This window comes from Clarias gariepinus, chromosome 13 (genome assembly GCF_024256425.1).
Source record: "Clarias gariepinus isolate MV-2021 ecotype Netherlands chromosome 13, CGAR_prim_01v2, whole genome shotgun sequence".
In the NCBI taxonomy this organism is placed as follows: domain Eukaryota; kingdom Metazoa; phylum Chordata; class Actinopteri; order Siluriformes; family Clariidae; genus Clarias; species Clarias gariepinus.
In genome coordinates this window covers 24,850,432-24,865,148 of record NC_071112.1, presented here as the reverse complement: position 1 = coordinate 24,865,148, position 14,717 = coordinate 24,850,432, and the positions used below count along the sequence as shown (strand labels likewise).

Here is a 14,717-nt window from a genome sequence, read left to right as displayed (position 1 = left end):
TAAATATACAGTGCATCCGGAAAGTATTCACAGCTCATCACCTTTTCCACATTTTGTTACGTCACAGCCTTATTCCAAAATGGATTCAATTAATTTTTTTCCTCAAAATTCTACATACAACACCCCATAATGACAACATAAAAAAAGTTTACTTGAGGTTTAAGATTTAAGATCTCTCCAGAGATGATCAATCGGATTCAAGTCTGGGCTCTGGCTGGGCCACTCAAGGACATTCACAGAGTTGTTCCGAAGCCACTCCTTTGATATCTTTGCTGTGTCCTTAGGGTCGTTGTCCTGCTGAAAGATAAACCGTCGCCCCAATCTGAGGTCAGGAACGCTCTGGAGCAGGTTTTCATCCAGGATGTGTCTGTACATTTCTGCAGTCATCTTTCCCTTTATTCTGACCAGTCTTCCATTCCTGCCGCTGAAAAACCCACAGCATGATGCTGCCACCACCATGCTTCTCTATAGGGATGGTATTGGCCTGGTGATGAGCGGAGCCTGGTTTCCTCCAAATGTGATGCCTGGCATTCACACCAATGAGTTCAATCTTTGTCTTATCAGACCAGAGAATTTTGTTTCTCATGGTCTGAGGGTCCTTCAGGTGCCTTTTGGGAAAAAAAAAACTCCACTCTACCATATAGGCCTGATTGGTGGATTTCTGCAGAGATGGTTGTCCTTCTGGAAGATTCTCCTCTCTTCACAGAGGACCTCTGGAGCTCTGACAGAGTGACCATCAGGTTCTTGGTCCACTCCCTGACTAAGGCTCTTCTCCCCCGACCAGTCCTGGTGGTTTTGAACTTCTTTCACTTACGGATGATGGAGGCCATTGTGCTCATTGGGACCTTCAAAGCAGCAGAAATTTTCCCATGTCTCGGAGTCTACAGACAATTCCTTTAACTTTATGCTTGGTTTGTGCTCTGACATGAACTGTCAACTGTGGGACCTTATATAGATAGGTGTGTGCATTTCCAAATCATGTTCAATCGACTGAATTTACCATAGGTGGACTCTAATTAATCTCAAGGAAATTTCAAAGTTTATAAATTGAATGCTTGAATGTTTTAGGGGACTTACTATATTGTCCTCATCGTCTGTTAACTAACATGCTAGTAGCCAAAATGAATCGACTTTTCTGACCATGACCAGGAAGTTTCTAAAGATAAATGAATGATGGCTGTAAAAGTATGTCATGCTAATAAACATGGTCTTTCTAAGCCCCACAAACTTTAACAGCATTTTTTTTGGGGGGGGGGCGGGGGATCCTGTCCAGTTCTAGTCTCAACCAATTCTGCTTCTAATAGTGCACTTCCTATTTATTTCACATGTACTGTATATGTTTAGAAGAAATTATCTGTTTATTCTGAATAATGCATTTATAATCACATCCAGTATTTTGTGCTGTGGTAGTGTGCCAAGGATACATGCATCTGTAAGGGATTAACTCGTTGTGAATGTGAATCTTGCAAACAAGTCACGTTAAGTGTCTAGATCATCCCCCAAATTATATGTGCTTTTGTAGTTAGCAAATTTTTGTATCATATTTTTGCCAACAGGTAGTATAAAGTTGAAACTTTTTTTATTTGTTGTAAAGGCTTTTTAGAAATGCAAGAAAGAGAGAAGTTTTCTAATTCTAGAGTGAATCCTGGCCTCTTTAACTCAAAGCTAATTTTGTTGCTTAGCTGTTTAGGTGTTATTGTACGGCACTGATTTAAGTCATGTTGCTCGAGCCAAATCACAGCTCTTTGTCTTACCAAGACTGATTTACTTCACAAAGACGTGTCTGTTACTGTGCGTTTGAAGGAATTTAAATGGATTTTCTAGCAAGCATTAAGACACTATTCGGTTCCAGATGAGTAAAGAAGCCAGCAATGGGTGGAAATGTTTTTACCTTTCAATTACTAAAAGTGATGCTGAAGTTAAAGTTGCATGTGCTTACAATTTTTCTTAATGTAATGAACAACAGACTTGCTTAAATGACTAAAACTTACTGATTTTGGGATGCCATTATATATGGCTTTATGTCAAAGAAAATGTGGATCTTGATGGCTAACTGGCTTTGGTTCTGACTTTTCTGGAACAAAAATTTAACTTTTTTTGAATTCCTTAAACCATTGAGATGTATTGGCATCTTTGTCGCAGGTTCTTTGCTCTTTCACAGACCATTTTAATGGGTGTAACGCTTCTAATCATTTACATTATTGTTCATGACCGCTGTTCACGGTCATGACTGGCTGACAAATACACGTCTGTCTTCCAATACGCCCTTGCAAATGGAAACAAACTCACTCAGTGGGCTGTAGTTGGCTCCATCACACAGGATCATTGTAAATAATGTTTTATTTAGCCTGGATGCCTGATGCTAATCTAATTAAGTTATTAAAAAGTGACTTTCAATTGGAGGGAGTTTTATCCAAAGAACACAACACTGATACTGTGCCCCAGCTCTAAGCACCAGTTTTTAATGGTAAATGATCATATTTCACCTCCCTCAGAAAAACGTTTAGTTGGGCAAATTAGAAAAACAAACAGTGGCAGTGAAATATTTGTCTCATTATTGAGCTAATCATGGCATGTTAAATAGAAAAATAATCTACTGCCAGTATATATACCGATCAGGCATTTCTTTAACACCACAAAACATTAACACATTAACATTAATTATACTTCAGTAAACTGGTGACAGGATCATGGGTACGCTAGGGTAATTTATGCCTGTGGGGATCAAAGGTCAGTCTGAAAAAAGAAAAATGTCAATGCTGGCCACAATGGAATGATACCAGAAAACCCAGTGTGAGACAGAACATCATGTATGGGGGCCGGCAGGCAAAGAGCCCTAGGCTGAATTTCCCTGATCCTATTGAGCACCTGTGGGCTGTGCCAGACAGATATGTCCAACTCATAGAGGCCCCACTCTACAACCCACAGCACCCAGAGGATCGATACCACACCACACCATACCCACAGAGGTGTTGAGAGGTCATGCCTCGAGAGGCAAGAGCTGCCCCTGCAAAACAAGGTGAACCCAAACAATACTGGGCATGATGTTTTGCGTTGTAATGTTATGACACCTGCGATGAATTGCCACCCCATCCAGGGGGTACCCCGCCTCGTGCCCTAAGTCTCCTGGGATAGGCTCCCGGCCCCCCCGCGATCCTGAATACAGAATTAAGTGGTAAAGATGATGAGTGAGTGAGTGATTCACCGGATGCTCCTACTGTAGCTCCTAACTCAACTTATTCAGACAAGATCTGTAAAAGACCAGGTGTTATTTTTATGATCTCCCTCTCTCTGCAGCCTTGGCTCACAGGACTGGAACACAATTTGGTCTTGTGCAGTCGTAGCCCATCCCCCTCTAGTTTTGCCACATTGTGCATACTGAGATACTGAGCATGGTTGTAAAAAGTGGTTATTTGGGTGACTGTAGAATTTAAGTCAGCTTGGACCAGTCTGGCTATTCCCCTCTGACCGTTTTTGTAAGACTGAAGGAGTCAGTCAGTTACAGTCCAATGTCGAATTCCAAGGCAGGCAATTTTCACCCACACAAGATATAAGTAGATACACGTAGGCATAGCCTTTGTACAGCAGAATAACTTTATCAGGTAACATCATCAGGTGTGCTGAACAGCAAGTCTCGAATGAGGTTTGGATAAAACCAAAGTTGTGTGCTTGAGCTACCTTTGAGGGGGGACCTATTTTTACAAGAATAAATGTAAGACACTAAACAGGCTGTGAAAGTGAGGCAGTTGGCAGAAACTACTTTTATTGCACTTATTGGAGACCACTGGACATCAGTAAGTAACCATAACTACTTTGGTGTAACAGCACGTCTAATCGATGACAAATGGCAACTGTACTCATTCACTCTGGGCGTGTTAGAAGAAAGACTGCAGTACTGTAGAAGACTACTTTTCCCAGAGCATGCACTATCCAATAGCTCTAGCCAAGTTAAAAATGGGATAACATACGTGGTCACCACTATAGGACATATAAGACAATATGATTGCTGCTGCAAGATGTTTACCATTTGGGAAATTTAAATTTAACATTTGTTAAATGTTAATGTTTGAGATTTTATAAAACTGCATAATTAATTTCTTCTAACAAGTTTGTCATGCATTTATTTATTCCAAGATAACATAATACAAATCTAAGGGTTTTAAAATTGTGATTAATCATGATTAATCAGTCTATGACTGCGATTAATTAGATTCAGTTCTTTTTACCGGTTGACAGCACTACTTTAAAACTTATTTCCATTGACTTATTCTGGCCCAGTGTGTGATTTTGCAAGGTTTCAGCTCTTTTGTGGTATAATTGTGCCTCAAGCTATGTCAGGGTGATGCCATGCTGTGAAGTGCAACTGCCAGATGGATTACTCCAGCCTAGCCGCACCTGTAAATATCCCTTTCCCTCAGTCCCTAGCTCTGCATAATTGGCATCTCTTTGTGCCGGGACTGTTGTGCTGTCCAGACCGCTGCTGCCTGGCAAAAGCACAATGTGGTCTTCACTAAGTTTATGTGTTGTCTGCTGAAGCGCAGGTCTCAGTGTGTCTGTGGCTTTGTTTGTATGGTGAACTAACTGTTTCCCTTCTTTCACCATCATTCTCTAACTTGCTCTCATGTCACAGAGAAGGAAGTAGCTGAAAGCGCCTCTTATTTTCCCCTTATGAGCTCCATTGACAAAAGTGGAGAGAGTGAGGGGCCGAGACAGAAAAAAAGAGAATCTAACAATAACTGTTATTAGAACCATGACCAGCGATATTCGATTCCAACATTGTATTTTGTAGAGTGGTTTGTCGACTAGGAAATGTGTTCGATACATTTTGGTTCTCAAAGTAAGATCCAGTTCCCTCCAGGGATCTGTGAAGCATAGCCAGGAAATTTGTAGAACAAAAAGCTCTGTGGCTCTAATAAATAGGCAACAATGATTACAATGAGAACATATTATTTATTCTTTCAAGTAATGTTCTTGAAAAGATTAATCCAAATAAATCAGAAAATGATATCTATGCTGCAAATGTGTTATTCAAAATTATTAAAATGGAATTAAATAAAATATATATATATATATAACCTCAGTTCCGGTCCAACTGAGGTTATATATACAGTATATATGTTAAATTAAAGATCTTTAAATTGATGATAAATGTGGCCATTAGCATCCTTTGCACTATGGAACTTCATGGAATGAAGGGAGACTTAAGTAGCTTCATCTCAGACAATAGCACAAAGACAATCCTTTTGTCAGGAAAGCACTTTTGTTTTCATGTTCACCATCACAAAGGCTTGGGTCGCGTTCGGTCACACTACAAATCTGACAAAGAGGGGAAGGGTGTACTGCACCCGAGCACAACACACACTCACACATGCAAAAGCCTATAATAGCTTTCAGAAACTTCTATTCCAGCCCAATGTCCTGACATGTTTTTCTCAAATAATGACTAAGCAACTTTGGGCAACCAAGGTGGAGCAGCCCATCCCGTGTTCCCACTCTTTATAGATTCCGTTAATTTTTGACCCTTCATCGCTAGAACATTTAATCATTCTCATTCATCTCCCAAGTAACTTACCATCCGTCTAGCATTCCTATTTCATTAGTTCACTGGTATGACATCACGTGCAGATCTGAAGCAAAAACAGACCTGAGAATCTGATATCAGAGTGTCTGTTTTTTTTGAATATACAACTATATAAAATGAAGCCCACGCAAGAGCAGCTGCACTGAGGCATCTTTGTTCCTCACTGACTAGTATCCAAAGTCAGTCTCTGAACAGTGCTTGCATTGTGCGCTTCTTTTTTTCCATGAGTAAACCCCGGCTTGTCAACACAGCCTCCTCTGCCTGCAGGAGACACGCGGGAAAAAGAGCGTGGAGGAAAACTGCCGCCCTTGTGTCCGCTGCTAAAAAGAAAAGCACATTTATAAAGCTGTTTTTCTTTCACGAATGAGCGTTGGATGTGCCAGATGTATATGTATTGTCTACAATGGGCTATTTTTCAGTAATGAACTAATTTCCATGTCTAACTTATCCCATTTGGTGTGGCGTTTCCTCTTGCCCTGTGTGAATGTGTGCATGTTACCCAGACATACTGGTTGCTAAGAATTACTTAGGACCTTCCCATTCTACCAATAGCAAGCAAATTAGAGGCCATTTGGTTAGATTGAATTTATTAAGCATGTCAAAAGAGTCCTTTGTGTTTCTCTTGGCTAAACACAAGAGAATAGCCCCTATTGTGGTGCATAGATTGCTTCCATAGCCACTGACGAGCTAATTATCCCAGATCCTCCCACTGGACGGTGCACAGTGGTTCTGAAATACTTTGAAACTCATCCTGTTTGCCTTCCCCACATTTTCTAATATGCATTAGCTTTTTTTTTTTACCTAGAAAGTTCGCGTAGTGTAACTTTGCTCTAAAAGGTGCAAGTATGTACTTGATAATTTAAAGGTACAATTTATCCACACCTCTAGGTGAAATACACCAGCCATAACATTAACACCACCACCAGGTGAACTGAATAACACTGATTATCACTTAAACACCAGGAATCCGGTGACAGGATCGTCGGCACCCAAGGCTTATCTATACTGCTGTGGACCAAAGGCCAGCCCTGCTTCAATGGTGATCAGTGGTGTATCAGAGCACCGAGTGAAAGGTATCAGAGCACACCCAGCTCTTCACAGCCTGCCTTGGATGAGGCTTAGCAAGCAAAGAGTTCAAGGTTGTTGACCTAATCTTCAAATTCTCCAAATCCAATCCAACCAAGCATCCATGGGATGCCCCAGACATATACTGTAAGCCTGATCCTGCCATTCACAGCACGCAAAGAATCCCCTGCAGACATCATGTCTTGTGCAGTCATGCCCCGAACTGGCTCGAGCTACCCCAGCGGTGCAAGACAAACCTTAATCCCAGGTGTTTTTAATGTTACTGGCTTTAAAGGTAGGAATGAACCGTGTATACATACATCATTTAAGGTATAAAGCATAATTGAACTGAGTAACGTTATTAATAATAAGAAAATCAGATGTGCCACAAAACAACGTAGTTCTGTTTGTGTTCTTCATTTTAAATACTGAGATTATCTGTTAATTTACTTAGGCTACAAGAGTCATTCAATCATTGCCAATACTGCTTTGTACTGTATTTAGGGGCACAGAGGGCCTGGAGCCTATCCCAGCAGACTTAAGGCTCAAGGCGGGGTACACGCTGGACAGGGTGCCAATCCATCACAGGATTGGAAAATACCTCTATGTTATATTTTTCACGGACCACATATCATATTGCTATTATTAATTGTTAAATCTGTCCACATCATGTTATCTGGTCTTTAACAAACCGTATATTGTGGGCTTATGTGTATTAATGAGTTCATTTTGAGCACCATCACAGACATCCTATTTAAACGTTTATAGCCTTCGGATACCAATTTCTCCACATAAGTTGATAATTACTCAATTTGCTCTCATAGTCCACCACCTTGCAATGATGCATACAAAGTGTCTTTGATCATCCTTTTTAACATGCTCATGACATTTTCCAGAGTGATTTCTCAACTCTTCTCCGGATTTATTAATAACAGGACGACGTTGAATGAATGAATGCAATTCAAAAGTTGGAGAAATCTCCCAAATTAGGCCTCAGACTGTTTATTTGACTGGAGTATAGGACTGTTAAATATGGGCTTGGTGCCTACCTTAATGCATAAGCCTTTTTTTTTTCTTTTTTCTCCATGTTAGTATGCATTGAGAAAGTTGATCAATGTACGCTTTGTGCCCGGCTACTGCTGTTTCACAGTCGGCTAAAGAAAACAGTGCTGTACAGATACCTCACACTCATTTACTATTTATTCAATGACTGGTTCTGTCTCAATCTCAACTGTCAGATTTCCTACCCAAATATGACCCGTCCCCAATGAACAAAACATGTGTATGCTCACACTGACACACACACACATACACACACACGTCAGCCATGACTGACTTGTATTTGCACTTATCCAACAATTTTATTATACAATTTTCATAATTTGCATTATACAATTTTCCAACACTTTTCTGTTTAAACTGCTCAAAATGATGTCATTTTGGATACATACCCTCGGATAATTTTTAGAGTGGGGCATTTGCAGTAATGAGCCTTGGCCCTGGTAGTTGCCCCCCTCCTTGTGTGTGGTTGATAAAACACAGTGTTGCCTACAGGAAATCCTATAAAGCTCTACGCAGCTCTCACTGCAGCAGATGCAGAACTCGTGTTCTGAGCAGGCGTGATTCAAAATCATTGAGTCTTTCATGTCTTTACTATTTTGCTCGATTATTATTTTGAATCTGGTGATGAGGATGTGTTGTAAATGTGCGTGTGTTTATGTGTGTGCGGAGGGGAGGTTGTATCTTTTTACAGTTCCGTAAATGTCAGAGTGTAGTCAACATCCTGGACGGGAGTAGGGTTGCAGGATTGGAAATGGAGTAACAGGGTCAAAACCTGGGGATGACATCAGCAAAGCCTGGCTATGGAAGCGTCCACAGCACAAGCTAAATTAAAAATGCATATGTCCATATTAGCAAGATTCGAGCACACCTCGATTAAGCAGGTGAAACAATTTCTTTTGCTCTTTGAACTGGGCCCCACCCATCCAAAGAAAGCCACAGAAACAGCAAAGGTCACCAAATGCAGTTCGAGTTGGCATTACAGTCGAGTGCCATAACATCAATATCCAGTAAATATATAGATGATAAAAATATCTAATGCTTATTATACAACAGTTAGTTTCTACCTGATTGGTTGGGATTCATACTGTATAGAGCATCTCAGCAATGGGAGTATAAACCTATGTATATGTATCACTCCACATCACAGGTGTACCAACTATTGTTAATTACACTAACTGTTGGGTATGTACTACAGTCATGGAAGCACCTTCAGCAAGAAAATACATCTGGTAATGTTATGTATTCGTCAACAACACGCTGACTCCTTAGTTATTGCTTTCAAGTCGGTCCGAAATTATTTTAATCAGTTTGTGTTCTTCTGATCACGGGTAACGCAAGCTATAAAGCTAATTAGCTCCTAACACAAGGCTGAATCCCAAATCCCCCTCTAAACCCTGACACTAGGCAAATCTGCCACAGAGACGTTTGATATTTAATACGTTTCTGCAATGAGCTGTTCAGGGTGTGTTGAGTAGCACGTGCACTTCAAGAGCGGAAGAACATCACTGGAAGACGACAAGCGATCGTGAAGATCTTCAACGAGCTTAACCCCCGAAAATATCAGAACCATTCGGCAACTTGCGAACGATGATCGTCAGAGAACAACCCACAACGTTGCTGCCCCCAGGATTCGTCCCCAGGGGCCAGACCGGATCCTACTGCCAGGTTTTAAGATTGTCTGAGGGAGGACATGCGGCAATAAAACAGAGCTTGTAAAAACAGCTAATCTAGAAACTTTTTGATACACCCTTGTATTACCAGCTCTTGCCAAAGTGAATACAGAACAATCCTTGCATCTTGCGAGACTGCTAGAATGAGATTTAATGACTGACATTTGTCGTCAGTATGTGTTGAATACAAAATTCTGAATATCAACCTTGCATCAGTCATATGCTAGTCACATGCTGTATTAGTGTATGACTGTGAGTTAACTTCTGTGGGAAATGCAACAGCATCATCCCGGGGGGAAGAAAAGTCTCACTCCAGTGATGTTCTGACTCAGCAGGGCATCTGCCTCATCACATAGTTATGCTGATTTATCATCATTCCCTTATCCTCTTCACCTGGCAGTGTTGCTTGCATGTGAGTGCTGGTTTAAAACAACATGAAGAAAGCTGACATGAAATCTGCCTTTCCTAATATATTAAAATATTAAATAGGATGGAGGAAATGATAAAAAATATTAATAATAATAATTTAACCAAAAAAAAAAAACCTTTTGCCACACAGCGTCTATGCATCTCCCAATATGCTTAGGCATGAACTGAAAACCAGACAGTAATACTCCACATATAACCAAGCATTTCTAGGAAATAACCCAAAATAAACTCTGTTTAAGAGCTGTGTAACTCAAGTTCTGTAAGGAAGCTTCTGTTTTACCACAATATCACTGAACGACGGCCTCAATGGCAGCTCGTGGAAAAATAATCCAACAATTTTCTTTTTCCTGAGCTGCATCCAAAGAACACCATGGAGTACCCCACTGGGTATTATGATGGCTGCAGTGGCTTTGTGGACAGACGAATCTGACCTATAAAAAAATAGGATCAAAATAGACTCCAAGGTAAAAAAAAAAGAGGGACTGTTACAGCAGGCCGGTGAACTATTAATACATAGCATGAAGGAACTGATTAAATAAGTGGCTGAAAAAATATTCAGTATATATTTGACCTGGGGGGGGGGGCTGGGGGGGTGGAGAACGTGAGCTTGTTTACAGAAACAGTACACAGATTCCTGGAAGAACAGGAAGTACATGGATCTCCAGAGTGTGTCTTAGTGTTCTCAAGCTCATGTGGCCAGGTTCATATAAAGCTGTCAGTCCGAGGCTGAGTTACATCTGATGACACACACACACACACACACACACACACACACACACTGCTGGCAATATGAAAGTCTAAGAAGATTTCTGCCTCTCGTTTTGGAAATGACTTTAAGGGGTTAGTTGTAATTCTAGTAAAGAGGTTTTGATCCTGCAAATACTGTAGTTGTTTTCTGAGTGCATAGTCAATAAATAATGATTGTTATTATAGAGATCATAACAGTGCTATGTCTAAATAAAGCAAGATTTTGCTCTCACACTTCATTCACCCAAAGGTGGAAGGTGTTTATGACTGTTAGTCAATTTCTTATTCTTTCTCATATGTTTCAGTGGAGCTGAAGTGTGCTGGGATCACATGCCCGACTCTAGCCGTGCCCGAGTGCCCTCTTGACTCTGTGCTAACCAGCAGCTACACACCCCCTGGAGGCTGCTGCCCTACAATACCGCCCCAATGTACCTGTGCTCAATGCCCACCCCAGCCAGAATGTCATAATGGCCACAAAGCTTTGATCATCAGTGAGGCCTCCGGTGCACCAGGCAACTGCTGTCAGTCCTACAAATGCGAGAAAGGTAAAGTATTAAAAAAGGCATATTTAAAGTGTATATACTTTACAGTAAGTGAATAGTAATTTTTAAATATTAAGTCTGAAAATTTAAGGCGGCCACTAAATTGTTCATTGCAACAGGTTTGCTATATAAGATTATCCTGCATCAACGTAAGTAATAAAATATTGTTGTGTATGTCTAAATAAATGCAGTAGTGAATGTAACATTAATTCTAATGCAGTTATATCAGTAGCAAATGTTTATCATGGCAATGTTGACATCACGACCATAGGGGGAAAAAAATCAAAATTCCTTTTCAGTTTCAATTCAGTCATGTCTTTTCATTATAATGACAACCAAGAAACAAAATATTAAAGATTTCAAAAAGGGGCACACTTCCTGCTGCCAGTTGGTGGCGCTATGACATAGACGTATGATTGTCATGACATGTGATCAGCGTTCTACTCTTAACATAATCCTAAGGTTCCATGTACATAACTTAACGTACACAGAAGTTATTAGCCACTTACTGTTCCTTTTTATCTGCCATACTTTTAAAGTATTGTCATGGCTGAACCATTTGACATATCAAGAATCTCTTCGCAATTTTGCATCAGCAATGTGTTGAGATCATATTGGCCCGATTTGGTGGCAATTGGATTAATTCCCTAGGAGGAGTATTTCAAATTCCATTGGGTGCATTTTTCAAACAACTCAAAATAACTCACTTCCTGTGGATTAGACCTGATGACATGCAGTGCGAAACTTGTTCTGCTTAAAGAGTTGTAAATGTATACCGGGTTTTATCAGTATACATTCAAGTGTGTATGAGCTTCTAGGGGGCGCTGTGACGGGCATGTCTCACTCTCAGGGCCGCGCCACACTGACCACCTGTTGGCCTGCAGATTCCAACCTGTATGCTAATTTTGATAGGTTTTTGAGTATGTTAAGACCCCCGAAAGTGCCCAGATGATTGAAAGAAATATATTTTAAAAAATAAAATAAGTAATCCTATGAAAAACAAGAGGGCCTGCGCACTTACTTGTCTTAGTTGTCAGTTTCAAGTAATGGTCCCTTAAACAGCTAGAACTGATCTGTACATATTTTAAATCACTTATTTTAAATGACAAACTTGCTAAATCTGATATTTATTGTAGTTATATGGAGATAAGTATTTGGCTAAACCTGCAATGACATTGTGTTCAAATACATGCAGTACTTGGAGTTTGGCCCTCTTTTGCAACTGTAATAGCTTCCATTCTGTCTACAAGATTTTGGAGAGTTTAAAGAATTCAATCTCTGTTACAGTTCATCCCAAAGGTGTTTAATAGGGTTGAGGTCAGGGCTCTGTGCAGGCCAGTCAAGCTCTTTTCTTCCACACCAAACTCATCAAACCCTGTCTTTATAGTTTTTGCTTTGCGCACTGAGACACAGTCATGTTGGAAAAGGAAAGGGGTTTTCCCCAAACTGTTGCCACAGTTATATACTGTACTTACATGCTTACCTGGCAGGGGCAATACCATGGTTAAGAAGGTGGTTCGCCCAAGGCAATGCTCAACCATTGCACTCGGATTGTGCTGACCCTCGAGGATTCGTCAAAATGTGGGAATTTCGACTGCATGATGTTTAAAAGCAGGTGACTGGATTCACGCTCTTCCTTGACATGTTTAGTGGCAGTTAAGGCACTGGGTTACTAACCGGAAGGTTAAGGGTTCAAGCCCTAGCACCCCCAAACTGCCATTGTTGAACTCTTGAGCAGGGCCCTACTGAACCCTATCTGGGCTCTGACCCCAGTTTCCCAACTGGGATATGCAAAAAAAAAAAAAAAATACTGTTCCTGATGGTACTGTATGTGGCCCTAAGTCTAGTAAGTTGCGAGATTGGGCCTCCATGAATATGACATGTTTTTCCAGCACATCCCACAGATGCTTGATTGGATTAAGATCTGAGAATTTGGAGGCCAAGTCAACACCTGAAACATGTGGCTGTATTCCTGAAACCATTCTTGAACCATTTTTGCAGTGTGCACATTAATTCAATTCAATTCAATTTTATTTGTATAGCGCTTTTAGCAATTTTCATTGCCGCAAAGCAGCAGATAAAACATTATCCTGCTGATATCAGGCCGCTGTGCTCAGGCAATACTGTCTCCATGAAGGAGTGTACAGTACTTGGTTGGCACCCTGATTATGCAGCCCCATACAGTATGCAACACACTGCAATTACTGTAACTGTAAGTTCTGACAACTTTCTATCGGGACCAGCATCAACCAGGACCAACTTTTTCAGCAAGTTCAGCTATTCTAACTCTTCTATTGCATTGGACTAGATGGATCAGCCTTCCCTTGCCCTTTTTTTCTGCTTTCCACACATCCACTTTTGGGGCAACCTACGTATGTATGCATTATTATAACTCATCTCATGTGTTCACATGCATGATCAGTGTTATACCAGTCGATATTCCGCACACTTTGATAAATGGTTATCTAATAGAATAAAAAAAACAGACTAGTAGAAAGTGACAGCAGGAAAAAAAGTAATACTTAAATTGAATTACATAAAGAAAGACATGTAATCAATGCTGAGAGCAATAGAAACAAATAGAAGCTGAATAGTGCGCCCAGAAAGAGTGACAGATGTACAGGGGACGCACATTGAACAGTAAAATTGCATGTAAATGATTTTTCATACGCCAAACCGAATTAAACATTCCTCTGACATTTAGAAAACTTTCCTGGAATGCTGATTTCCTCTAAACCCATATGTACAGTATGTGTTCATAAATCACCAGGAAATGACCATGCACATTCACGGCACAGTTGATTTACACCCTGATTTATCACCATAAAAGGCAAAGCTCACAGACATTCAAAAACAACAGAATGATGATTAAATGGTGGAAGACTTAGATTTAGGGCCGTACACTAAATCATCCACTTAAGGCATCTTTCTTTTGCATCTGAATGGTTAGTCCTGAGTGTTAGCTTGACTTCCTTTAAGTCATTAATATAAAATGATGTAAACAGCTCAATGGAACTAAGAAAAACTATTTAAACTTGGCAGTACACTCCGTCGTAACTCATGGCGCGTTATACAGTTTGAAGCAGTCGATGATTGCATTATCAGCCTTTTTATGTGTACATTTGCACAAACAAAGGAGCTAAATTTTTTTTAAAAAAACCTGGTTGGTGGTATCCAGTCTGATAGATGCAGTTCGTTAAGAGAATGTTGTGTATAAGGCCTCTTCTCTTAACACTGAGAAGAGGACTTCACTCTCACTATGTACTTTGTGCCAGCGTCAAATATTCCATGTTTTACCAACAGTCTAAACTTCCATTCTGCCCTCTTGGCTCTGCTGTAAATGTGTGCCATGTTGTGGAACTAATGTACTTAGCGAGGAAGCTGGGTCAACAGAAGGAAAGCGCTTAGGCGACCAGTCTCGCTCCGAATAGGAGAATGGAGTCTGGCTCTGCCTGTCTGCTCACAGACACATCCAAGTGGGGAAGTACAGGGGGTTCAACAGTTCACTGAGGGGAATCTGTACAGGCATGTGTTTTGTGTGTCTGGGAAAGTGAGACACTAAGGGATAGGGGGGATATGATAAAGAGTGTAAGAGCATTCATGCGTGTGTGTGCGTGTAGA

General features: G+C 40.5%; 1 protein-coding gene and 1 non-coding gene across 2 annotated transcripts in view; both read left to right on the top strand.

Annotated features, from left to right (window-relative positions):
- The window catches only part of LOC128535442 (cysteine-rich motor neuron 1 protein-like), a 57,479-nt gene that overhangs the window by 13,549 nt on the left and 29,213 nt on the right, over positions 1-14,717 (top strand). The window contains exon 4 of the mRNA XM_053509340.1: positions 10,860-11,099. Coding sequence (XP_053365315.1) covers positions 10,860-11,099 — 240 coding nt within the window. The remainder of the gene's footprint in view (positions 1-10,859; positions 11,100-14,717) is intronic.
- On the top strand, positions 12,572-12,736 carry LOC128540261 (U1 spliceosomal RNA). Its single transcript, XR_008365441.1, has one exon. It is a non-coding gene; the product is annotated as a U1 spliceosomal RNA (small nuclear RNA).